At 40.5% G+C, this 27529-nt stretch overlaps 1 protein-coding gene across 1 annotated transcript in view; it reads right to left on the bottom strand.

Moving 5' to 3' along the window:
• Window positions 1-21559, bottom strand: part of VSIG1 (V-set and immunoglobulin domain containing 1) — a 31565-nt gene extending 10006 nt beyond the window's left edge. The window contains exons 1-3 of the mRNA XM_024748602.1: window positions 21356-21559; window positions 9842-10002; window positions 1503-1701 (exon numbers count right to left, since the gene is read on the bottom strand). Of these exons, the coding sequence (XP_024604370.1) occupies window positions 1503-1701; window positions 9842-10002; window positions 21356-21404 (409 nt within the window). The 5' untranslated portion in view covers window positions 21405-21559. The remainder of the gene's footprint in view (window positions 1-1502; window positions 1702-9841; window positions 10003-21355) is intronic.
• Window positions 21560-27529: the final 5970 nt, after the last annotated feature.

Genomic DNA, 27529 nt, shown 5'->3' on the forward strand with positions numbered 1-27529 from the left:
AACATGTGTTCAGGGTTTGCCGAATGAATTTATGCACGAATGAGTGAATGCATGGGATCTATGTCTACCACTGGGTTATGAAAAGTCTCCGAAAGATGCATTGCTAGGAAGAGCAATATTTAAGGAAATATCAATACTTTTCTCCTCAGTTGGTCTCCCTTACACACTTGCCGCTACCATGCCCCACCCCTCAGTAAGGGCAAGCAGAACAGGCACTCATGTGCAAAGAATTTGAGAACTGCAAGCAGCCTCTGCAAATTTTAGAGGAAATATCAGCCTCAAAATTTCCAGAAAGCATAAATTTGTGGAATGCCTTTGTTCTTAGCCTAATTAATAAAAATAGGATTTTGAGAGTTCCCAAACAAAGAAATCCACAGAGCCTTCTGTCTCTTATCTTGCCTGGATACTGGATGCTTAAGGAAAAGTCATGGCACAGTCATTGCAAGAACAACTGACCCAAAGATGCATGGGAAAAAAAAACTTAGAGAGGAAATGACCCTCAACTTCTTATGGAAGTTGATTGGGGACTCTCTGAACTTTAAGAATATTAACCACCCTAACGTTACCTCAGGGCTATTTCCAAGCTCAGAGAAAAAGAGGCTTGGCTTCTTTAGGTTGTTTCTGGTCAGAAGGACAACCCAGAGCCAGGGAGTAACAGAAAAACATTAGAGGACTAATCCCTCAAATTCTATGAACACTGAATCTCCAGCATATCATTTGATTCTCATAACGATAATATGACAGGGCAGGAATTTCAACCCCATCTCAAAATGGCCAGAGAAAGGTGGACTGACTTGTCTGAGGCCACTGAGTAGCAGAGTAAGAGCTAGAACCTAGGTCTTCTGACTCCCAGCCTGATGTGCTAGCATCTATTCCACACTGGAACATCAACTCTCCCAGGAAAGGGCTTGTGTATACTTCTCTTGTCATCCCCTTTACCCCAAAGCCTAGCACAGGGTACAGCAAAATAAAAACATGATAGAGTCATCCCGTTCCTAGAAATCAGCTCTTGATTACCTTTTCTTCTTTTCCAGGTGGGTAGATGCAGTAGCAAGCCTCACAGTAAATAGCTGGTTCTTTTTAGGCATCACCTGGGCAGCAAGCTCAGACACAACTTGACAGCTGTTTCCCCCAGGTAGGACTGGCCCTAATTGGAGGTTCCCTCGGAAAGAGTTGCTAGTGGTCATATAGTGGGACTGTGCATTTTCCCATCTGTTCTCATCGTATCCTTCAGAGATAGGGATCCAGGAAATGGTCATCTATTGCTATCTGTCATGTTGGCAGCCCTTTTGGTTTGACAATTGTTTCAACATGTTTTATGAGTGATTTCTCAGTGTTACTCTGTGGGTTGGGTTTGTGGTGTGTCTTTATTTTCCCGATAATAAAAGGAGCAGGGAGGATATTTACCCTGGGGCTTAATTGGTACCAATAACTCACTGCCCTAGCTCATTCAATTCCTAAGTTGCTGCAAGAAGAGAAAAAGCAGAAAAAATTGTCCATACCTAACACACTGACGTTGAGGGTGCCTTGATTTTTGCCGGAAAAGTCAGGGGGGTTGTTAACATCGCAGACGTAGATGCCACTATCTGCTGGTTGCATATGCGAAATAGTGATGGATGCGTTACCTGGAGCATTGGACCCTACAATGCGATCTTTAAATTGCCCGATGGCTGTAGCTTGTCCACCTTCAGAATAGTAAATCTAGGACAGAAAATGACAGAAATGAGAACTGGACAGTGTCCGGGGCTAGGATAAGCTACGTGGAAGTTCCCCCTATCCAATGTTACCTACTTTGACATTGAATGAAAAAAGGAAGCAGTATCCGCCCCCCACCCCTGGTAAGGAACAGGTCCCTGTGGCAAAAGTTTCTCAGCGCAGTGGGACACTTTAGCTTTCTCACAGCATTGCACAGCCACGACCTCATTTGTGCTCAAAGCAGCTCTGTGATGTCGTCAGGGCAGGGAGATATGCATATCTTATAGACAGTAGGCAGCTGGAGCTGACAGAATTCAACTCCTAAGCTTAGGCTAACAGATCAAGATGCTCACCTGATGAGTCTACCTAGAGGAAACTCATTATATAGGACACAAACATCTGATAGGAAAACCAAAAGCATCGTCTTTCCTACTTGATAAACATTTTTGATTTCGGTTTACTTTACCCAGTGGGATTATCTAGAATATCTGATTTCCCTAAAAGAATATTCACGCTCCTTACATGCATATTCCTTTGGGTAAGCAAAACTGAGTTCATCCTGTTTGTTAGAAGAATAACATTTCAGAGCAGAGAGGCTCCTGAGAAACCATCTGGCCCCATCGCTTCATAGTGGTGGTGCGAGAATGAAGCAAAGTAACTTAGCCAAGGGCCTAGGAAGTGCTTGGTCAATGGTAGCTGCTACCTTTCTCCCCACACAGCAGGAGGCAGAACTGGAATTATTACTGCTTTTAGACAAATAAGGACACTCAAACACAGAGATTAAACGACTCACCCAAATCCATAAAGATTTATTTATTATTATTATAATTTACTAGATTTAAGAAAGATCTTGATTATAGTCCCATCTCTGTTAAAGAATATGGATATTCAGATCATAATGGCAACTGTGGAAGCAGCATGGTGTGATGGAAAGAGACCTGGTCTAGGAGTAAGAAAACCTGGGGTTTATTTATTTATTTTAAACATCTTTATTGGAGTATAATTGCTTTACAATGGTGTGTTTGTTAGTTTCTGCTTTATAACAAAGTGAATCAGCTATATGTATACATACATCCCCATATCTCCTCCCTCTTGCGTCTCCCTCCCACCCTCCCTATCCCACCCCTCTAGGTGGACACAAAGCGCCGAGCTGGTCTCCCTGTGCCATGTGACTGCTTCCCACTAGCTAGCTATTTTACATTTGGTAGTGTATATAAGTCCATGCCACTCTCTCACTTCGTCCCAGCTTACCCTTCCCCCTCCCCGTGTCCTCAAGTCCATTCTCTACATCTGCGTCTTTATGTCTTTACCCCTGTGCTGCCCCTGGGTCCTTTAGAATGATTTTTTCTTTTTTAGATTCCATATATATGTGTTAGCATACGGTATTTGTTTTCCTCTTTCTGACTTACTTCACTCTGTATGACAGACTCTAGGTCCATCCACCTCACTACAAATAACTCAATTTCGTTTCTTCTTATGGCTGAGTAACATTCCATTGTATATATGTGCCACATCTTCTTTATCCATTCTTCTGTTGATGGACACTTAGGTTGCTTCCATAAGACCTGGGTTTTAGCCATGCTGGATCTCTGACTGTGACATGGGGGAAGTAGCCTCTCCTCATGCCTACATGGCAACCTACTTTGCAATAAGAAACAAAGTTATTTAATCTCTCCAAACTTTAGTTTCCACATCTGAATGAGGAACCAGAGTAGTGTTCTCTAAAGTATGATATGTACTCCCTAAGCATAAGCCGACAAGTTGATTTTAGGTAGCAAGAAATTGAAAACTTTAAAAATGTAATGTGTATTAGAGACATAGCTGTCACATCAAATCTGTGACTTCATGGACATTATTGCTTACAGTGAAACTAAGGCAGACATTTTTAAGACTTTTAAAAACCGAGTCAGGGAGTGCCCTGGTGGTCCAGTGGTTAGGACTCAACACTTTCACTACCGGACCCGGGTTCAATCTCTGGTCAGGGAACTAAGATCCCACGAGCTGCGTGGTGCAGCCAAAAACAAACAAACAAACAAAAAGACCCAAGTCAATAGAGAAAACAACATTAAATAATTACTAGTGTTGGTAATACACAAATATGACACAAATCATGAAGATGAGACACGAATGACTAAACGTTGGGAATCACTGGACTAGGTGATCCCTGAGGTCCCTTCATAATACACAAAGCCTATTTACACTCTTTGCTAGTTTCATATAAATGTGTATAATTCCAGTGATTGTTTTTTATTATTCAATAAACTGGGATTGCCCTAGTCCAATGGCAATTAATATTTCATAAAATCTACTAGAAGAGACTTATGGTTCATTTAATTCACTCTCCTCACTTTACAGAAGAGACTGAAGCTCAAAGAGGTTAAAAAAGAGACACACAAAGTTAACCGTTGGGCCGGGTCAAGAACGTCGTCCTTCTAATTCCTTGTCCAGTGCTTTTTACATTAAAAGGCTAACGAGAGGGAAGGCAATCGGTAAACCAAAAGATATTGTCTAGATAAATTCAAGTGTATTCTCCTTCAGGTAGAAAGCCAATATACTTTTAAACTAAAGCAGAAACGGAGATTCTGACGGAAAATTCAAAGAAAAGAGTATATTTAAGGAGAAAACAACTTGTCTCTCTCCTCCAGTTCTCTAACATCAACTAGCTTTCTTTTCTGCCCTAAATGAACCATTTATAATTCAATTCGTCCATTCACACCTACTGAAATCACAAACTTTTGCCCCAGAGGGGTCTTGTTTGACTTACAAACTGGAGAGCCAGTGTAACCTAAGGTATTCAGGTAGGCCAGGAGGAAGTTCAACTTGTCAAAGGTCTATTACCTTCATGTGAGTTGACGTCCAAGATATCTGGCTTTCCATTTCACTAGCCAGCGCTAGCCTTATTTACTTTCTAATTAACAATTTGCGGTCCTGTGGACTCTTACCTGGAACGCAGCCTGTGGTCTATCAAGGAAGCCCTTTACAACTTAGACATCTGGCCGCTTCCCCTGCTCCTAGGAGGACTGAGGGTAGGTCGGCCTGTTTTATGTTGAAGCCTGATGACATCACAGGGAGATACATCAGTCCTGCCTACGGCCCACGGTAAGTCCCAGAGGATCTAGTTGAAAGGACTTTATTACTGCAGAAAACAGGGGGCCAAGAGAATGTGTTTTAGGTCAGCACTAGGACATGAAAAGAAGCCACATTGTAAAAGTCTCACGGTTGGCCAGGAATCAATGAGCAAATAAGTCAGGAGGCCCTGGACTTGTAACTTCCCGACAAAAAGGACCTCACCAGCCCTTCTATCCTTGCTCCTCGCACTGTAGCCTAATATATGCTGCCCTCGCACAAATAATACTGGAGGTGTCTGGGAGAGAAATGGAGGTAAGGAGGTGTAACATGGAGACCTAAAAGGGAAAGGCCTTGGCCTCAGGGTGCTGTGTGAGAAGGAAAGTCCCCAGGGCAGGTCAGTGGCCAGACACACAGAAGGAGGGGCTTTCTGTTAGGGGAAGTCCACACTGTCACACTGTCCTTGTAAAGAGAAACAAAATGAAATGCTTTCCTGAAACCACTTATCTAATCACACAGGAAGGACTGAAACTTGGTTCGATTTTTCACAAAAGAATAACCCTTTTAGAAATCAAAGCTGAACGATGGCCAAATCCCGGCCCATGATCCTGTGAGTCTTGTACACTTTTCAAAGAAAGTATATTGTCAATTTAGAAATCAAAGCAATTGAGGTCCAGGAAAAGTCATGGTTGTTCAACAGGCCACATCCTTTGGGGGTGGTGATTTGGGGGCTGACAAGTCAGCTTTAAGAAAACCCATCCAAGTGTTCCCTTAAATGGTGCTTGTTCATTCTTTTGCCCACTTGCCCTTTGTGGCTGTGTTCATGACAGACTGCCCCACTTTCCCCCCAAGGTCCTCTCTGCCTGCCCCTTGGTGATATTAGAGGCTGACATGTGGAGACATAATAGCACATTAGTTATAAGAGCCCCTTAGAGATAACTTAGCTCATGGCTGCTAAGGCTGAAGAGCCTTCAGGAACCAGCTGGATATTGGACATATGGGAAATGGCTGGGAGGGGCTGGTGGATAGTGGTAAGATCATGGAGGATAGTGGGAACTGTGGTGAACTGGAGAGCCAAGACAAACAAGGCTTTCAAACTGTGGAAATGAACAAAATACTGGGCTGGCCAACCAACACGCATCCACTGGCCAAATCAGGCCCAGAGGCTGCCAGTTTGCAACCTCTGATTCATCCTCTTCTATTACAGAAAAGGACACTGAGGGCCCCAGTAGAGGAAGTGATCTTCCCAAGGTCACACAATTTGTAGTCAGACCTAGAATCCAGACCTCCCAATTCCCACTGAATACCTTAACACGGCACTCATAGCCCTGCCTTAGACGAGGAAGCTGATTCCCAGGCAAACTTCCCCTCTTGGGGCCATCCCATCCGCTACTCCAACCCAGCCCTTCTCCTGCCAGTTGCTGCTATCCATTGGCATGATGCTTCCCATGCCGAGTGGGTTCACCGCATGAGGCCTTCGACGGCTGCCAGCTGCAATGACAGCCTTTCTCTTCCTACTGTGCCAAGTTCCTATTCACAGGAGGCCATGCAGCTGGGAGCCAGATTTGTCCAAAAAGATTTCTTTCCCCTCAGCTTTGTGACACTGCTCTCTAACTAGAAGCTGGAGTATAAACAAGAAGGGTTGAAAGAATTCAGTCTGCTTTCTGTTTGAGTCTGAGTTGGAGTTAATAAATGCCTTTAGCTTCCAGAGCTGCTTTGTGGGTACATTTTGGAAATGAGGAGGGCATGGAAGTTCACAGCAAACCACCCATTCTTTCCCTTCCAGCTTCTTGCTTTCCTGCACTGTTCATAAAGGCGCTAGCCATGGGAGGTGAGGAGTATAGAGTGGCAGTGGTCTCAAGCCCAGAATTTTCTCTAGACTGCATAGGGGGGCTGGGATTGCACGTGGAAGGAATATAACACCAAAAGGAAGCCTTCCCTGCCTCCAAACCACTCCCTTCCCAGCCTGCCATTTGCCTGAGACACCCACCAACCGAACTGCTTCTTTGAAGCATGGAAGGTTCGGCTTAAATTATTTTCTTCGGGAGACAACAAAGTGAACGATCGCCAGTCCTTAACACCTTAGCATTACACTAATTTATCAGATTTAACAAGGATAGACACCTGAGGGAATGGGACACAGAATAGATAAACTTTGATGGGAAGGGGTGGCGGGAAGAGTAGAACTTGGAGTGTTTCTCAGTGGGAGCCACACTGGCATTTGGGGCAGACAATTCTTTCCTGTGTGGGTCTCTCCTACATATTGCAAGACAATCAGCCTCTCTAGCCACCACCCACTAAATGCTGGTAGTGACTCCCATTTATAACACTTAAACCAATACTCCTCCCATTTTCAAATGCCCCTGAGGAGATGAAGCACCCTCACTCCACCAACATCTGAAAAGCATTTGATATAATGCTATCTGCAGAGGCCAAGTTGGAAGAATCTGAGCGGCCATGGAATATAAAGATACTAGGTTCTAGAAAGAAGTTGTCCACATTATATGTGTGTTAGAAAGGTGAAGATGGCACAGGGTTTCTTCCACTGTGGCTATTCTGGAAGAGTAAGTGTTGTTTGAGAGACTCATGCTAAGTAGGGTCAATGCCTGTTCTGTTCATGGGCAGGAGAAGTCTCTGTACTTTAACCAGTGACTAGCTGGATGGTAGAGGAGGCCATTCATGTGATCAGAGGGGAACCAAAACTTCTATGCTAGCCTGCCTGTTCTGGGGCCTAGAGGCTTCAGCTGTGACTCCCTGCTGAGGGACTGACTATCTGAATCTGTCCATGTCTTCTGAGAGGAGGGCTTCTCTAAGAGAAATACCATGCTAATGAACACCCTGGCTCCTGGTCAGAAGACTTATGGAATACTTCCATAGCCCCCATTCACAAAGGAACCCCATGGCAGGGATAGTCAGTAAGAGATGATAGTCTCTCCTGGGTACTGAGAAATACTAGATCTTGGAGTCAACTGCTCCTTTAACACAATGATCTTGGGGGAGGAAAAGAAGATGAACTTATGACAAGAGTTGACCACTGCCCTGCTCAAGGCAGCCACAGGTCCCAAAGCCTTTTGGAGGAAGCTGAAAGGAATTCCAGACATGGGCATGAGAAGGCAAACTCAAGACTGTCCCAGCTTTGCCAGGGGCTTGTGCTGATCTGAATTGTTACCAAACTCAGGCCCTCCCATCCTGCTCCTAAAAGCTGGTGCCATTGTCCTAGAGACCCCAAACAATGAAGGGGTCCAGTACAGGTGTTCTTGCCTGACAGGTCCAACTACATCCTTCCCAAGCTTCTCTTGCATGCACCATTTTTAGACACTGACTGACTGCCTTTTCCTTCATACCCTCCCTATCGAGGCATGGGCCGTGCTGTGTCTGATCAGAAGTGGGTGAAAGCTTTCGACAAAATTCAACACCCATTTATAATAAAAAAACCTGCAGAGAGTAGGCATAGAGGGAACTTTCCTCAACATAATAAAGGCCATATATGACAAACCCACAGCCAACATCGTCCTCAATGGTGAAAAACTGAAAGCATTTCCACTAAGATCAGGAACAAGACAAGGTTGCCCACTCTCACCACTCTTATTCAACATGGTTTTGGAAGTTTTAGCCACAGCAATCAGAGAAGAAAAGGAAATAAAAGGAATCCAGATTGGAAAAGAAGAAGTAAAGCTGTCACTGTTTGCAGATGACATGATACCATACATAAGGTGTATAACTGATTCACTTTGTTATAAGGCAGAAACTAACACACCATTGTAAAGCAATTTTACTCCAATTAAGATGTAAAAAAAAAAAAGTGGGTGGATCTGAGAACTGAATGCTACATGGTGTACTGCCCATGTAGAAGAATATTACTATTCTACCATGTTTAGAAGAGAGGCACAGTGATTCAGATACTTGTCTAAGGTAACCAGTACTGAGCAAAATTGTTGAACTTTGATTAGAGGGTGGCATTGATAGTCTCCCCTTGAACGATGTTTCCTGCTAAACAAATATTCAGGACCTTTGGTAAAGACAAAAGACCAAAAGACCAGTGATGGCTGAAGAGACACTGGCCCTCCTTCTTCTCCACGTCTGCCCTTGGGCCTCCTCTAGCCCGCTCAACTCGCCTCTCCCTCTGTCTTTCTATAATCAGAACCCTTGCTTTCCTTCAAGGCCCAACTCCACTATATCCAAACCACACTGATTTGTCTCTTCTCTGAACTCCTTGTTTTGGATCATACATCCTTCTGAAAATCTGATGAAAACTACAGACTTTTTCCCTCAAGGGATATGTGTTGGCATACATGCTTGCACACTCACATGCGTGAGTGCATGCACATGCGTACATGTGCATATACATGCACACACACACACATACTTTTGAGTATACCATTTTAGTCCCTGGACTAATTTAAAGAAGGCATTACCCTTAGGGCCAGATGAAAAAAATCTGGGAATAGGCAGCTTGCAAGTAGAATTATCCTCCTCCTTTGACTTTCACCCACCCTCCTCCAGCAACCTCTTCCCCAGACCCTAGCCTCCCCTCCTGTCTCTTATCCTCTGGCCTCCAGATGCCTTTTATTTCCCAAGGTTCATTACTACTTTGCCCTTATCCACCCACCTGGAGAGTCTCATTCCATCAGGACTCAGTCTGTCACAATGAGCTAGCTCACTTGACAGGCAGAGCCCAGATATTAAGTTTGACAGAGATTTGCAGATCAACTAGGACATATATTTGAACTGGGGTTTTCTGGAAATAATAGGGAGAGATTTGGGGGATGGGAGAAGCCCTTTCAGAACTACTGCTCATTTCACCTGTGAGAAAGACCCTTCCTGTCTACTCTAGAATGCATGATATACTTGATGTTGACCTACACAGAATTGAGATAACAGGCTGTAACTGAATATGAGGAGAGGACAAAAGCAAAGTCACTTAGATGATGATCTTCCCTAAACAGCTATCTTCAAACACCTTGCATCTGAGGTTCTGCTCCTGTTGCCACTGGCTTACCATTCCTTCTTCTCACACTGACCCCAACAGTTTATGTCAGAACTACCAAAGGAGAGGAGTTTAGGGGGAAGAAGTCCTTACAGAAACTGGCTGTGACTCCTTATGGAAGAATGTCCACTGGATGGAAAGCTTGTCCAGTGAGGCCACAGTGGTGGTGTAGGTGCAGATGAGAGTGACATCAGATCCGACAGTCACATTCACAAAATCGTCTGGGATGGTCACTTGCACTCCACGAACTGGACCTGAAAAGATAATCATCAAAAAACGATGGTACACACTCACATTCTGATGACATTTTTTTCATTACAAAGCACTTTCAATGACATCTTATTTGGGGAATCCAAGGTAAGGAGAATGTAGAATGAACCATATAGGAAAGTCGAGCAAGCAACTGGCATGGGGTAGGGGAGTTTCTAACAAATTACAATGTGAAGATGTTCAACTCCTACGTGATGGTGAGGTAATAACACTGAACTGGGAATTTCTTCTGTGTAAGGATGGCCTAACAAAGAGGTTCTTAAAGCATTGTCCAAGGACCCAAAAAGTCCACGAGTATGGAGAACAGCCAATTCAGTTTGCCCAGGGCTGATGAGGTTCTGTAGATATGGCACTTTCAGTTTTAAAACCAGGTGAGTCTCAGGCAAGCTATACTGGTTTTGCCAGGACTTTCAGTGCTTAAACCAGGAAAGTCCCAGTAAAACTAGATGAGTTGGTCATCCTAGCCCTGAGACCATTTTGGGGAGGCTACAAGATCAAAATGATGTTCATAATAATACTAAGTTGTTATTTTTTTCACTCTCATCTTCTCATGAGTGTACAACGGAGTGTTCCAGCAGTTACATGACAAGTAATGATATTCCTCTAGTGGCTAATGGAATGCATGTTTGTGTATTTTTGTGTTTAAATTTCTTTTAGTTTTATTTTCTAATACAATAAATATAGATAGAAATAACCTACATAGCAAAAAGTCTTTGGGGCCCTCAACAATATTTAATTGAAAATTTATTGGGATAATAGTATCACACGCAATTCTAAGAAATAAGATGGAGATCCCATGTACATTTTACTCAGCAACCCCATGGTAACTTATTTTGTAAAACTACTGTATAATATCACAACCAGGACACTGACATTGATACAGTCCCCCGATTTTATTCATTTCCGGTTTCTCCAGTTTTACTTGTACTCCTGTGTGTGTATGCATTTAATTCTACACAATTGTATCACATGTGTAGGTTTGTGTATCCACAACCACAGTCAAGATACTGAACAGTCCACCACCACAAAGATCCCTCATATTTCCCTTCCATAATCACACTCACCTCCCTCCTGTACCCCATCCCTGATCCTAAGCATTGGCAACCACTAATCTGTCTTCCATTTCTAAAATTTTGTCATTTCATAAATGTTGCATAAACGGAAGCATGGTAACCTTTTTGCTGATTAGCTTTTTTTCACTCAGCATAATTACCTAGGAATTCATCCAAATTGTTCTGTGTATCAGTAGTTCATTGCCTTTTATTGCTCAGTAACATTCAATGTTATGTATGTACCATGATTTGTTTAACCATTTACCCATTTAGGGACATCTGGGTTGTCTCTAGTTTTTAGCAGTTGAATAAAACTCCAACAAACATTCATGTACAGATTTTTGTATGAGGATAAATTCCCATGTCTCTGGGATAAATTCCCAAGAGTGCAATTGCTGCGTTTTCCAAAGTGTATGAGTGGTTCAGCCTCTCCACATCCTCATCAGCATTTGGTGCTGTCACTGTTTTCTAATTTAGCCATTCTAATAGGTGCGTAGTAATATATTATTGTGATTTTAATTTGCATTTCCCTAATGCAAATTAATGATGCTAAATAACTTTTCCTGTGATTATTTGCCATTTGTATATCTTCCTCAGCAAAATGTCTTTCATGTCTCTTGCCCATTTTCTGATTGCTTAATTTTTTACTGTTGAATTTTGAGAGTTCTCTATACAACCTAGATGCTAGTCTTTTGTTGGGTAGAGCGAACTTTATTTCTTCCTTTCCTATCTGTATGTCTTTAATTAATTTTTATTGCCTTATTACAGCAGCTATAACTTCCAGTATTTTATTGAATAAGAGAGTTGAGAAAGTAGACATCCTTGCCTTGTCCCCAGTCTTAGGGGAAAAGCATTCAGTATTTCACCATTAAATACAATGTTAGCTATAGGATATTTGTAGATGTTCTTTATCAAGTTAAGGGAATTCTGCCATGGGTTGAATTAGGGCCCCCAAAAGGATACGAACAAGTGCTAATCCCTGGCGCCTGTGAATGTGACCTTATTTGGAAACAGGGTCTTTGCAATGTAATTAATGATGACATAGATCACCCTGGATTTAAGGTGGGGCCTAAACCCAATGACTGCTGTCATTATAAGAACAAGGACAGTGAGATTTGTCACACAGATACATAGAAGGAAAGGCCATGTGAAGATGGAGTCAGAAATTGGAGCGATGCATATACAAGCCAAGGAACGCCAAGAATTGCTAGCAGCCAGCTAGGAGAAAGGCATGGCATGGATTCTCCAGAATCAATTCTGCCAGCACTTTGACTTTGGAATTTTGGCCTCCAGAACTGTGAGAGAATAAATTTGTCTGTTTTAAGCCACCCAGTTTATGGCGATTTGCTGCAGCAGCTTTTGGAAACTAATACATCGTCTATTCCTAACATGCTAAGAGGTCTTGGGTTTTTTGTTTTGTTGTTTTGGTTTCTCTCTTTCATAAATGGGTGTTGGATTTTGTCAGGTACTTTTTCTGTATCAATTGATATGCTCTTTTTTTTTTAAGTTAGCCTGTTGATATGAGAGATTACACTGAATGGTTTACCCCAAGTATGCAAGGCTGGTTCAACACTTGAAAATTGATTAATGTAACTCATCACAGCAATAGGCTGAAGAAAAATATCACATGATCATATCAATTTATTCAGAGAAAGCATTTGACAAAATCCAACATGCATTCATGATAAAAGTTCTCAATAAACTAGGAACAGAGGACTTCTTCAACTTGATGAAGAGCATTTACAAAAACCCTACAGCTAACATCATACTTAATAGTGAAAAACTAGACGCTTTCCTACTAAGGTCAGGAACAAGGCAAGGATATCCCCTTTCATCACTCCTTTTCAACCTCATACTGGAAGCCTAGCTAATGCAATAAGACACAAAAAAGGAATAAAAGGTATACAGATTGTGAAGGAAACAAGAGATGACATGACTGCCTATGTAGAAAATCCAAAAGAATCAGCAAAAATCTCCTGGAACTAATAAATGATTACTGCAAATTTTCGGGATACAAGGTTAATGTACAAAACTTTATCGCTTTCCTATCTATAAACAGGACTCTACTCAATATTCTGGGATAACCTATATGGGAAAAGAATCTTAAAAAGAATGAATACATGTATATGTATAACTGAATCACTTTGCTGTACACCTGAAACTAACACAACTTTGTAAATCAACTATACTATAATAAAATTAAAATTAAAAAAACACAATACAATTTACATTAGCACCCCCAGAAATGAAATACTTCAGTGTAAGTCTAACAAAATATGTACAAGATCTGTATGAGGAAAACTAAAAAATTCTGATGAAAGAAATCAGACAAGAATTAATAAATGGAGGGATATTCCATGTTTAAGGAAGACTCAATATTTCCGAGATATCAGTTCTTCCCAACTTAATCTATGGACTCAATGTAATCGCAGTCAAAATCCCAGCAAGTTATTATGTGGATAGCAACAAAGTTTTTCCAAAGTTTATATGGCGAGGCAAAAGACCCAGAATAACCAAGACAAATACTGAAGGAGAAAAACAAAGTTGGAGGACTGACAGTAACCAACTTAAAGACTTCCTATAAAGCTATAGTAATCAAGACTGTGTAATACTGATGAAAGAATAGACAAATAGATCAATGGAACAGAATAGAGAGGCCAGAAGTAGACCCACATAAATATAGTCAACTGATCTTTGACAAAGGAGCAAAGGCAATACAATGGAGGAAAGAAAATCTTCCCAATAAATGGTGCTGGAACAACTGGATTTCCATCTGCCAAAAAAAAAAAAAAAAGAATCTAGACATAGAACTTACACATTTCACAAAAATTATCTCAAAATGGATCACAGATCTAAATGTAAAAAGCAAAGGTATAAAACTCCTACAACATAACATAAGAGAAAACTAGATGACCTTGGGTTTGATGATGACACCAAAAGCATGATCCATGAAAGAAAAAATTGATAAGCTGAATTTCATTAAAATTAAAACTGCTCTGTGAAAGACACTGTCAAGAGAATGAAAAGACAAGCCACAGAGAAACTATTTACAGAAGACAAAGATAATAAAGGACCATTATCCAAAATATACAAAGAACTCTTAAAACTCAATAATAAGAAAGCAAACAACCAGATTAAAAAATGGCAAAGACCTTAAAGAGACATCTCACCAAAGGTGCTATATAGATGGCAAATGAGCATATGAAAAGATGCTCCACATTTTATGTCATCAGGGAAATGCAAATTAAAACAACACTACTGGGGGACTTCCCTGGTGGTCCAGTGGTTAAGACTCCGCGCTTCTAATGGAGGGGGCACGGGTTCGATCCCTGGTCGGGGAACTAAGATTCCACATGCTGAACAGCGCAGCCAAAAATTTTTTAAACTTTTTAAAAAAATTCACAACAGTGACACATTGAATGCTGATGAGGACGTGGAGCACCAGTAACATTTGTTGCTGGTGGGAATGTAAAATGGTACAGGCATTTTGAGACAGTTTGGTGGTTTCTTACAAAACTAAACATACTCTTACCATACTATCCAGCAATTGTGTTCCTTGATATTTAACCAAAGAAGTTGAAGACTTACGTCTACACAAAAATCTGCACACAGGTATATAGCAGCTTATTTATAACTGCCCAAACTTGGAAGCAACCAAGATGTCCTTCAGTAAGTGAATGGATTAATAAACTGTGGTACATCCAGACACTGACAATATTATTCAGTGCTAAAAAGAAATGAGCTATCAAGCCATAAAAAGACATGGAGGAACCTTAAATGCATATTCCTAAGTGAAATAAGCCAATTTGAAAAGGCTACACACTGTATGATTCCAACCATATGACATTGTGGAAAAGGCAAAACTATGCAGACAGTAAAAAGATGAGTGGTTGACAGGGGTTGGTGTAGAGGAAGACATCAATAAGTGGAGCACAGAGGATTTTTAGGGCAGTGAAAATACTCTGTACGATAATATAATGGTAGATACATGTGATTATACATTTGTCAAAACCTACAGGCATTATGTTAGAAAACTCCTACTTAAATCTTTTATTTTAGCAGACAGTCACTTTTATTTTGTTTTATGTTTTGCACACAGGTCTTGGCCTACTTTTGCATATTTCTAATGCCAGTTTAACTTTTGTGGTGTTGTTTTGGTCTGTTTGGTTATCTGGGGTCACCAGGGCTTCTATTTATCTCTGACCCCATTGCCTGAGCACGTGGAAGCATTTCCCTAGGTCAGGTTTCTGCGTATCTCTCAGTGGGAGACAGGTATGGCAGGACACTCCTATTGGAACCCCCAGCTGCCCTGGTGTCTCTTTGTGGGGGAGGAGAGACAAAGAGCCTTCTAGAACCGGATACTTTCTGTGGCTTCACCCCTCTTGTCTGTTCCACCCTCCCTCCTCAGTGTTGCTAGGTGAAAGTAGGGAGTCTCAGGCTCAGTGAGGAAGGAGATTGCTTCTTTTGTCTACTATAGTTGGTGGGTCTCCTGATGATTGCCCCTTGCCAGTGGTGTTGAGCTCATCTGATGTTAGAGGGACCCCCACTCAGTTTGGGGGAAGAATCAGTCTCCCTGTGGGCTGCTATGTTAGGATCAAGAAATGCCAGGACTGGGGCCCCTTCCTCCTTTGGGTAAAGAGGCATAAGATACCCTGCCTCTCTGTAGTTCCCAGGGTCCAAGCCAGTTTGCTTTCTTCTTACTATCTTTCAGAGTTCTCCCTTGGTTGTCTCTTGCATTATTTCCAGGGAGGGTTTATACTTGTGCTTAGCAGGGAGAAGCAAGGAGACACAGATCTATGTCATTTTGTCCAAACCAGAAATCTCCCTCAAGATTTAAGATTGTAAAAGGGGCCTAAGAGAACTATTGGCCTTAGAAAAGGATCGGCTTCCCATACGATTTAGAGGAATACCAAAGAGCTCCCTACCCCAAAATCCAGCCTACCACTGTACTTGAAATCCTTAGTACTATGTAAACATTTTCCCAAGGGATGTTATAGCGGACAATACTTTGGGTAACACTATAGAGGCATTGGCTCATCGTAATAACTGGTTATTATCCATTGCGAAGTCAGAGTATAGAAGCTTTCCAGGATGGAACATAAGACTGTCAGGCAGGTATTAGAAAAGGTCAAGTTTAAGAGGTGCTCTCTATGCTGCAGGGGGGCTAGAGTGAGAACGCTAGCTGCCTTCCAGGTTGGGACAGGATGAGGATACAAAGATGGTGGGAAGATCAGAGGAAATAGTACAGAAAGACAAATTCCTGGCCCCCTTCCCAAAGACGACTTTAATTTTATTTTTTCTTAATGACAGTGGTCAGGCAAAAGGAACTCAGAGAATTAAACATTTTGAAAATTTTAAAGAAAAAGCAAACCATGGTACTGATTACCCTTGGTTTCCTGGATTCAATAGCCATGTTCTTTGTCACAGCCAGGCCATCTGGTCCAGCTGCTTCTCTGTTAGAGTTGGCTGTTTACATGGCAACCAATGTCTTGATGAATTGAGAGAAGTGTTTTAGGGTAGACACCGATGCAGCACCTTCTAACTCCATGCAGTTTTCCCTTTCCCAATGTTCTCCTCCTTATGTGTTCCTGGTTCCCATAATGCCTATCCCCAAAACAAAATTGGCCTGCAGAAATCAGCTACATTTTCTGATGGAAAGTTCACTGGAGAAAGCTAAGTGACTCTCTCCTGCCCTCAGAAGCTCATCTCATTTCTCCTGGAAGTTAGCCACATCCATCTCTGGCTATGCCCAAATAGTGACTTCCAAATGTCTTTAAAGCATCCAAAATTAAAGGGATAGAATGGGGATTCGGTGGCCATTAAAGTTTCCATAAACTTTCCCCTAAAAAAGGGATTTTTGAAGATATTATTTGGCCATCATTTTTGTTCTCTAGTTTATGTCCCAGTATCTATTATGGGATTGGCTAATGGTAATAATTTATGATAGGTAAGGCAAAAAAAGAACAAAACCAAAAACAAACCAAAAAAGCCTTTAAGGGCTACCCTCGACAAAAGCGCCTGAAGGCAGAGTAAACACAATTCTCACACAAGGTAAGCCATGGAAGAAGCCTTGATGCCTATCAGTTAGTATCTGTTGAGCACCTATTTTCTGCCACAAACAGTGCTAACACTGGGGAAATACTAATGAACAAGACAGACACAGTCTCTGCCTGCCATGTCAACGCATGAGGAACCATTTATAGTACAGACCAGGATGGAGGCAAATGAAAATCAAGGATTTGGGATTTTCAACGTATTTTTAATAGAAGACATATAAATATGTAAATCGAGATCTGTAAAAGCTCAACAACATCACCTCGGAATAAGTACGGTAACCTCCAAATCTACTGTGAGACAACATATTTTTAAGAATACGACACATTGTTCTGTAAATAGGTGACAATTGGCAAGGCAATATTTCCAGGCCATTTTTATTGCCCTGATTCCCAATACTCAGAACCATAATCAGTCCTTAAATTCTGAAGAAAAGACAGTTTTCAGAAAGCGTCCCTCTCTAATACAATGACAATACACTTCAGAGCTGAGTTATATATTTCCAGATGAACTTCAAAAAAAAAGTCACATAATTCAATTAGTGCACACTACTTAGTGTCCAATAGAACTTTCTGTGATGATGGAAATGTTCTACAGCTGTGCTGTCCAGTTCAGTAGCCATTGCCCACGTGTAGCTATGGAACACGTGAAATGTGGCTACTGAAGAACAGAATTTCTTATTTTATTTCATTTGAATTCGTTTATATTTAAATAGCCACATGTGGCTAGTGAACAGTACAAATTTAGTCTTAAACTGAAAGTGATTCTGTGTGTGTCAGGAAAAAAAATGTTCCCTCCCTTTGGATTCATTTAGTCTAAATTATTTAAAAATTGAAAAAGTCAGGAAAAATCTCCACATTGACGAGACTGTGAATAAACAGCAAAATAAAGATTAGTACCTGATTTAAACAAAACTCAGAATTGCAATTTCACTCACTGACCTGGCTGAATTAAAAACAACACCCCCCCAAAAAAAACACATACATGGTTGAAATATGTGTGACTGCTTTTAAAAATCAGTGAATACTATTAAAGGAAAATAATCCAAGTTGTATACACTTGAGTTAATCAACACTCTAGAAAGATTTTAAATGCCTCATGTTTTGGTAATGATTGTTCATTCATCTATTTAATGCCTACAATGTGGAAGGCACTTTGCTTGTAGGGGGATTATTATTCTCCTATTATACCAAATAGCCATATTTGACCTGATGCATTTGAAGTGATTTAATTTCCAGCAACTTCATGTAAAATTGCTTCATTTTTGAGTTAGGGAATAATATAACCAAATGATCACTAACTTTATGGATCTGACTGCAAAACCAAAGTTCAAATATATTACTGCATTAAAATGCATAGCACGTACCTTCCGAGAATGGAAACAACATTAACATATCTTTCCAACAGGTGACTAATATATATTACAAGCATCTAAAATGATATGCTTGAACTTTTGCAAAAGACATTTTTTTTTTTGCAGAAGACATTTTTGATTAACATTATTTTTCGGAAGTAGAATTTAACCCAACTTCCTTAGAAGTCAGCAGAAAGGTTCTCATTAAAATAAAATCAGTCATGCTTACCTGTACAAAAAATTCGTTTTATATATGTAAGTGAAAATCATTTCTGGATGCTTGGGGTTTGAGGAGGTAATCCACTCTTTTATTTTTCCACCTTTATTCAAATATGATTTACATATAACATCGTGTAAGTTTAAGCTGTACAAAGTGTTGATTTGATATATATTTCAAAATGATTACCACCATAGCATTAACTAACACTTCCATCACATCACATAATTATGTTTTCTTTTTTGTGGTGACAATATTTAAGATCTACCCTCTTAAAAACTTTCAACCATGTAATACAGTATTGTCAATTATAGTCACCATGCTGTACATTAGATCCCCAGAACTTACTCATCTTCTAACCGGAAGTTTATACCCTTCGAACAACATCTCCACATTACCACACACCCACCACCCCTGGTAACCACTGCTATACTCTCTGTTTCTATGAATTCAGTTTTTTGTTTTTAGATACAAATCTACATACGAGTGAGATCATACAGTGTTTGTCTTTCTCTGACTTATTTCACTTTGCATAATGCCCTTAAGGTCCATCCATGTCACGAATGGCAAGATTTCGGAAGGTAGTTAATTCTTCCAGTAAACCTTTCCTATGTGCCCACTATGTGCCAGGCACCATGCTTGACACCAAAAATGTGACATTCTTCCTGACCAGGAAACAAGTCCAGGTAGGACATCAAATTACACATGGATGGAAACATTACCAGTTACCTCACAGCCATTTCTGGATCAACTGATGGACACTACTAACGCCAGGCATACATTACTGAACTCTTTCTTTCTCTGACTTCCATACTTATGTAAGCAAACAACAATGTATTGTACCATATTTCCATTCTATCTACTAGACTGACACTACCACATTTTGCTTTGGGCCAGCTAAGTTGTATATGTACACTATACACCAACAAAACCAGTTTTACAGTAATTTAAAAACAAAGTCTCTGAAGTATTTATTGGTCATTCTGATTGGGCTTTGTTCCAAAAGTCATAATCAAGTAAGATCTTGACATCATCTAAGTAAGTTTTAAACAATAAAAAAAATGTATACAAGGTATAAACCCAATTTTGTAATGTAATACATACACTTGCAAAGGAAAAAAATAAGAAATTCACCCAAATCTCTGGTAAGATTTCTGGTGACTTTTATTTTCTTATTTATACATTTCCGTATTTCCAACCTCTCTACAAAGACCATACTTTACACTTATAATCAGTAAAAATTATATATATATATATATGTTTGTTAGAGTGAACAACCACTCTTGCAACTGTTCTGAAACTGGCATCTAGTATAGGCCAGAGAAAGGCGTCACATAGGGAAGTAGGTGTTGACTACAGGTGTGATTTTTAGAGGGCTAGTGCAGAAGGCCCAGGGGCGACCCAATTAGCTAATGACTGGAAGCTCTTTAAAAGGAACAAAGACTTTCACTGTCTAAAGTTAAGGTTTTAAAATGAATATCCCTGGGGGAAAGGGAAAATAGTAACATATGTTCCCACCAGGATGGAAATTGAGAAAGGCGGCTTTTTCCAGCTCTAAGTCCTGGTTAGATCACTGGATAAATGCAGTATTGCCTTCTGGTGACTCCACGGAACATGTTTGTTTAAACAGTAACGAACATTTAGAGAACTATTACTAAATACCATATAGTTTTGAAAAGTAACACTTTTTTCTGATTATAAAAATTATGTAATATTCTTTGTAGAAACCGTGGAAAATATGAAAAAGGCAGAGAATAAGATAAAAAAACATCTATAATCCCAGCAGCCGGAGGCAATCACCATGAGCAGTTTGGTATATAACCTTCTAGTAATTTATTCTAGGAATGTGGGTATATCCTGCTTTTTCACTCAATATTTTATCCTGAGCATTTTCTTATGTCATTAAATATGCTTAGTAAACCTCATTCTAATAACTGCCTAATATTACTGATGGCTTAAAAATATCATTTCTTGGGTAAACAACCTTCTTGTATCTACCATGGACCTAATTTATCATAAGAACAGATTCAAAATGTATCCGGTATTTGAAAAAACTGGCCAAGGGGTTTTTCTGAATTAGTGATCTCTCCTGGGCCTACCAACATTAGGATTTTGACTCTAAAAATAATTTTGTTCCACTCAAACCCCTAAAAACACCCATACTGTGCACAATGATAGATCACTCACATACTTTCCTAAACACAGTCTTATGTTTGGAAAAGGACAACTCTTAAGAAATGTTAGATAGTAAAGCACGGCAGGCACTCCCAGCCAGGCTTAGCAAGTCAATCAAAATGAGTTTGAAGGAAATGCTCAAGTAAAACAGAGAAAAATGTATCCTTGGCACAAACTTCAGCTTCTGAGTAAATTCATCCATTCAACTTTCAAACGAAAAAAAGGAAGATACTGTGATTTTCCTGTGAAAAAAATCCTTATTCAGAAACTACATAAAACAATTCTATTTACAGGCTGGGCCCCCAAAATATCGGCATGGGACATATTTGCTAAGCAAGATTTCCAAGAATTATTTTACTCAGCATACTAATCATAGTTCCTTTTAAGCACAGGAGGGGAATAGTCTATGTAAAAATTTGCAATTTCAGTTTAAAAAGAAACTCTATTCCCAATGATTTGTGGTCGGTTGCAGATCCTTTCCTTACCTGCAAGGCAGCTTAGGATCAGAAAGACCTTCCAAAATGTGAACACCATCGTGCCAAGGTTCACTGAGCGCAGCCAGGGTCCAGTAGCTCTCCTGGGCTAGGCTGAGTCTCAAACTGGCTTCTTCAGTCACACCGAGGTTTGCCAGGCTTATCTGCTGGCATCACCAAGCAAACAAGCCTCTTCGGGCTTACTATTGGGTACAGACCTTTCTCAGAACAGATGTGTGTTTCTTTGAAACACTTTTCATGGGGCGTGTTTCTTTGACATATTTGCTACTGTGTTAATGATAAACCCACATATTTAAATTCTTCAATCTTACACAGATTCTCTAAGTTTTATTGTTTAAAATCAATCTCATTGAAAAGTTATACTTGCGGGGGGGAAAAGATATAATTGGAAGAGAGCCTATATAAATAAAAGTTGACAAGGCTAATTAATTTCAAATACTTCTATAAAAGTCTCAGGGCATTGATTCACTAACGTTTTACAAATTAAGTTAGCAAATTGGTGCTCTAAGATTTTCTCAGGGAACAGGGTTCACAGGAAGGGCACAGCGGACATGAAGTAAGAAAGCATTCATTTCTATGTGAACAAACTCTGGACATGTCACACTTTTGTGAAGCCCTAGCAGTAGGATGAATTGCATGCTTTTGTCTTCCAAGTTAGAAACCCTATAGCATTTATTCATCCACCTAATTTTGCAAAATCAGGTGAATGAATAAATGCTTTAAGACTTCCATTGGATTGAATTTTTGCAGAATTAGGATACTGAATAGGTACCACAGAGTTAACTTGGAAAGGGGGTTCACTAGAAAGGAATGGCAGGCTGCAGAGACGAGAGGCCTTCAATTGAACATGAACTTCTAACAAAGTTGCTCTCATGCTTACGTTACCCTGAGATACATAAGGGCCTCCTCTGGCTCTTCACCTGCAAGCTCTAAATGCTGGTGTTTCTGTCTCTACAGTAGTTCTCAGATTTGTCCCTTCTCCAGCCTGCTGCTTCCATCCCGGTCCAGGCCCGCAGCTCCTCGCCTCTAGCCTACTGTAGCAGCTTCCTAAATGGTCTCCCTGACTCCTTCCCCCTTCACTCCGTGTACCAGCCACATGCCAATGTTCCAATCTTGATCACGCATCTTCAATGACACCATTATGGACTCTTTCATCAAGTCCAAAGTCCTTATTCTGGATTCCCAGTCTTCCAGCCTCTGGTCCTCACCTCATCTGAACTTAAGTCATGCTAAGTCATCCACCTGAAAAATGCTGCCAAAGGTTATTGCCTCAAAGTGTTCAGTCACATGAAATATGTACAAGTTGCATGAGATGTTTTATGAACTTTAATTCACTGGAAATATTTGACACCATCTCATCTCAGCCAAGCCAATTTCCCACTGCTCCTCAGAAAGCCATTTTGCTCTCATCAGGTATGATACCTTCTCGAAGCCTTCTCCGTCCATGTTCATGTCTGATGCCAAACTTTGGCTTCAGGTGAATTCCATCACTACTTAGAACTTTCTCCTCCCTCCTTTTGCTCTCTAAGCATATTCTTAGTGCAGATCAGTCGTGCCGTCCTATGTGAAAAATTTGAAGAGCCCACAAACCGCCCCTCTCTGGGCTCCCTCTTGGATAAATCTGTATTGTACTTAGATCCAATACCCTACAGTTGGCACCTGATTACTCTTCAGTAGTCTCCTGTTTATTAATGGGGTCTCCCCTAAATCCACTGGCTGTGAGCCCCTCCAGGGCAGGGACCAGGTCTTATACAAGTAGTTCCCAACTTAAGAAAGGGTATGCCCCAAAAGGTATTGGTAAGCCCATTGTTTGGACCCAAGAGTACACATTCCTGCCAAAGCAATGCTATAAATGAAGTCTCATTCCCAAACCTACGCAGAGCATAGTCTAGCACTGGCTTGAATTCTGGGTGCTGGGCAATGTAGGGTAGGGGAGGAGAAGAAGGGGCAGCAGGTGGCAGAGAAAGAACATTCCTTTCCTTTCCCAAGACACAGGTTGAGCACAAGGCAACATTTTTTCCCAAATAACTATTACATGTCTTTGTCACCCACCTTCCCTTCTGCCCCCCCCCACCCTCGTGGTCCACTGGCCCCTTGTGTACCTAGGCTTCCCTAAGGGAGGGTCTTACTCCCCCAAAATCCTGTGCGGAAAAATTACTGTTTTCTTTCCAATCCTATTCCTCCAAGAAACACACTCCCTCTTCTGTATAAGCAGGTATCAGCTCCATACTAGGAGGGAACAAAATCAATTGCCATGAACATTCCCCAACCGGTTTACACTATTGAAAATAGAATGCTTGTCTTCCCCCAGATAAATCTCTGAACAGGAGTATCAGGCAATGAATAAAGACAAATGGTCTGAGGGAGGTTTTGCAGAGGAGGACAACTTGTAGGGCAGCCTTCTGGAGGTCCACACCAGCTCTTCTCAGCCTTGGTTCTGCCTTTACCTCTGAGCCACCAAGCCTCCGAGAGACCCATAGTTTTCATAATGGCTCCTCTGGAAGTTAAATACTGGCTTTTCCAGTGGTGGGGAGCTGGAATGGGGAAAGAAATCTCTGAGTCTGGTGTTTATCAGCTAAGGACTTCCTGTGTTTCCTTCCGTGTGCCATAGGTGATATAGTAGGGTGATTATATAATTAATCATAAAACTAGGACAGTTTTGAGAGTGAAAGTGGTGCTATTAGCAATTACACGAGACAGATAGTGTAAACCGTGACAGTCCCAGGCAAACCTGAACGTCTGGCCTCCTGCCCACAGGAGAGTGCTAAGCACAAAGCAGGTGCTAAATAAAAGCCTGCTAACTAATTCAGTATGTCCGGGGTGATTGGCCCTGAGATGGGGAGTGGAGGGTATAGCTTAAGGCTATTGCCAAAATCCATCTGCACCAGAATCTCTCATACAAACACAAAACACTCTAGAAAATTTAAGTAAAATGCTTACACTGTTGCTACGTGGGAACTAACTTGGACAGGTAGAGCTCTGTTAAAATAAAATATTATCAAATATCTTGCACAGTTTTACAGAGCTTTACAATTTTTAAACTGCTTTTCCATTTTATCTTCACAGCTGATAATAAAATAGGGCAGGTATTATCTACATTCTCTGTATAAGGAAACAGAGGCTCAGAAACGTTGTGTCTTTCCCAAGGCCACAGAGCACGCATTAGATGCTGTCCTTCCTGTCACACTGCACAGTGTAACTATATCGTAACAAACATGCCACTGCCTTCAGGGTTCTTCTCTGGGAACTTTCAGAAACCTGCACTATCTGACTTATCCCTCATTTTTTTTATACTTAAAAATTACAGAAGTAATACATTTTGACTGTAAAGGGGTTTCAAAGAACAAAGAAGCATACAGAGGATAAAAAGAAAGTCTCCATTCTCTCACCCACATGTGTAATCTCATGCCATGTTCACAAGCGATGGGAGTTTTTCATTTTCTCAGCCTTTCTATGAATTTACACACATGCACGAGGTGGGTTTTTTCTTTTTTTTTTTTAAGGTAATCATATCATATGTATTTTTCTATTAAGTTGGTTTTCTTCCCCCCAGAAAGCGCTTTTGTTATCGCTTTATGTCACCATGTACAAGTACATCTATAGATCTACCTTATCCGTTTTAAGGCTATATGGTATTTCATAGTATGAATGTACAATACCACAACTTACTTTACCATTCTCCTCTTGGTGAATTCTTAGGTCATTTCCAGTATTTCACTATTATAAACAATGGTGAAATGAACATCCTTTTGCTTATATTTCTGCCCACTTATGTGATTATTTCTGTAGATTAGGTACCTAGAAATGGAATTGCTGGATGGTCAAGGGGTATGAACATTTTAATTTGGGGCAGATTATGAAACATTGCTCACCAGAAATTCTTTACAAATCTACACCTCCATTAAGAGCGTATGAGAGTGCCCGTTTTTCCACAGCCTTGTCCACAATGAAATTTATCAGTCTTTTAATTTTGTTAGTATCATGGATGAAAACTGGTATTGCATTCCAGTTCTGTATTTCTCTAATGAGGTTAAGCCTCTTTTCATAGATTTACTGGCCTAATTTGTGTTCCTTTTCCTGTAAACTGCCTGTTTTATGACCTTATACCATTTTCTCACTGAGTTATCTTTGCATATTGTAGAAGTACTCTTTACAGTTATGAATGTTAATCTGAGTTTGGTACATACATTACAAATATTCTCTTCCAGCTCATCACTTTTTAAAAAAATTTGTCTTTTAGTATAAAGAAGTTTGCATTTTGTCGTAGTTAAATCTAGTAATTTTTTTTCTTTGCACCTTCTGAGTTTCATGTCTTCTTTAAGAAATCCTTCTCTAATCCAAGACTATAGAAATGTTATTATATAATGTTAATATTAATATTATACTTTCTTCTAGTGTTTCTATCATTTTGTCCCATCTTTCAGTTATGGCAATTCTCTCCTTCCACTTTCTCAGGCCAAAAGCCTTTGTGTTATCCTTGACTCCTCTGCTTCCCTCGTGGACCACAACTAATTCATCAGCAAATTCTTCTGAGTTCGTGTTCAAAATATACCCAGGCTCTGACCACTTTTCCCACTTTTAACTGTTACCATCTGAGTCTCAGTCACCATCATCAATTGCCTGGCTCACTGCAATAGGCCCCTAACTGGTCTCCTTGCTTCGCCTTTGTCCCCCTTGTCTATTCTCACAGCAACTGGAGTGATTCTTTTCTATGTAAGTCAGATTACGTCTCACTTTTGCTCAAGATCCTCCAATAGTTCCCAATTTCTCTCGCAGTAAAAGCCAAAGTCTTTAACATAACTTAGAAGAGCCTAAGGTGATCTGCATCACCCATTCCACACCTCTCCAACCGAATCTCCTACCATTCTTCCCTCTCTCACTCTGCTCCAGCCACCTGCTCTTCTTGTTGACCTTCCACACCAGCCAGGCATGCTCCCACTTTTTAGGGCATTTTCACTGGCAGTTGCCTTTGTCTGTGACACTCTAACCCCAGATATCAACAGGGCAAACTCCCTCATCTTCAAGTCTTTGCTCAAATGTCAGTTTTCACCGTCTCCCTTATTCACACAATTTAAAACTGCAGCTGTCCCCACTCCAGCCCTCCCAGTCCCCACTAGCTTTTCCTTTTTTCATAGCACTCATTAACGTCCAACATACTATACAGCTTACTTACTGTTTACTTTTTCACCCAACTAGGAAGTAAGTTTCAAGAGGGCAGGAATTTCTGTCTGTTTTACCAAGGGCCTAGAATGGTGCCTTACACGTACCAGGTATTCAATAATTTTTTGCTAAATGAACAAATTTGTGAATTTGGATTTAATCCATTTGGAATTTATTTTTGTGTATTGTGTGACATACGGCGAAATATTTTTTTAATGCCCTAATGTCCTAAATTAGAGCAAATCCTTACCCTTTAAGGGAATTTTCTCTTTGAAAATAGCTAGTTCGTTTGAGGCTAATTCTAATAGTTACGGTAGGTGATCAAGTTCAGTAATGCTGTTTTGTGGTCAAGAAATGAGGCATAATTATAAGGTAATGAGCCTGCTGTCTTCGTGTGGCTTGGGAGCTAGCTCAGAAGTCAATCTCAGGTTTCCAAAAGACAGACCAAGGCCATTCTTATGGCACCATTATGAGAGAGAGACAAACAGACAGAGGCAGAGAGATCTGGGAGTAAAGCTTTTCATATCTATATGTTTTTTAAATTTAATTTATTTTTTATACAGCAGGTTCTTATTAGTTATCTATTTTATACATATTAGTGTATACATGTCAATCCCAATCTCCCAATTCATCACACCACAACCATCCCCCCACCCTGCTTTCCCCCCTTGGTGCCCATATGTCTGTTCTCTACATCTGTGTCTCTGTTTCTGCCTTGCAAACCGGTTCATCTGTACCATTTTTCTAGGTTCCACATACATGCATTAATATACGATATTTGTTTTTCCCTTTCTGACTTACTTCACTCTGTATGGACCCTAGGTCCATCTATGTCTCTACAAATGACCCAATTTCGTTCCTTTTCATGGCTGCGTAATATTCCGTTGTATATATGTACTACGCCTTCTATATCCATTCATCTGTCGATGGGCATTTAGGTTGCTTCTATGACCTGGTTATTGTAAATAGTGCTGCAATGAACATTGGGGTGCATGTGTCTTTTTT

This window comes from Neophocaena asiaeorientalis, unplaced genomic scaffold, assembly GCF_003031525.2.
Source record: "Neophocaena asiaeorientalis asiaeorientalis breed wild unplaced genomic scaffold, Neophocaena_asiaeorientalis_V1.1 scaffold41, whole genome shotgun sequence".
Classification (NCBI taxonomy): Eukaryota; Metazoa; Chordata; class Mammalia; order Artiodactyla; family Phocoenidae; genus Neophocaena; species Neophocaena asiaeorientalis.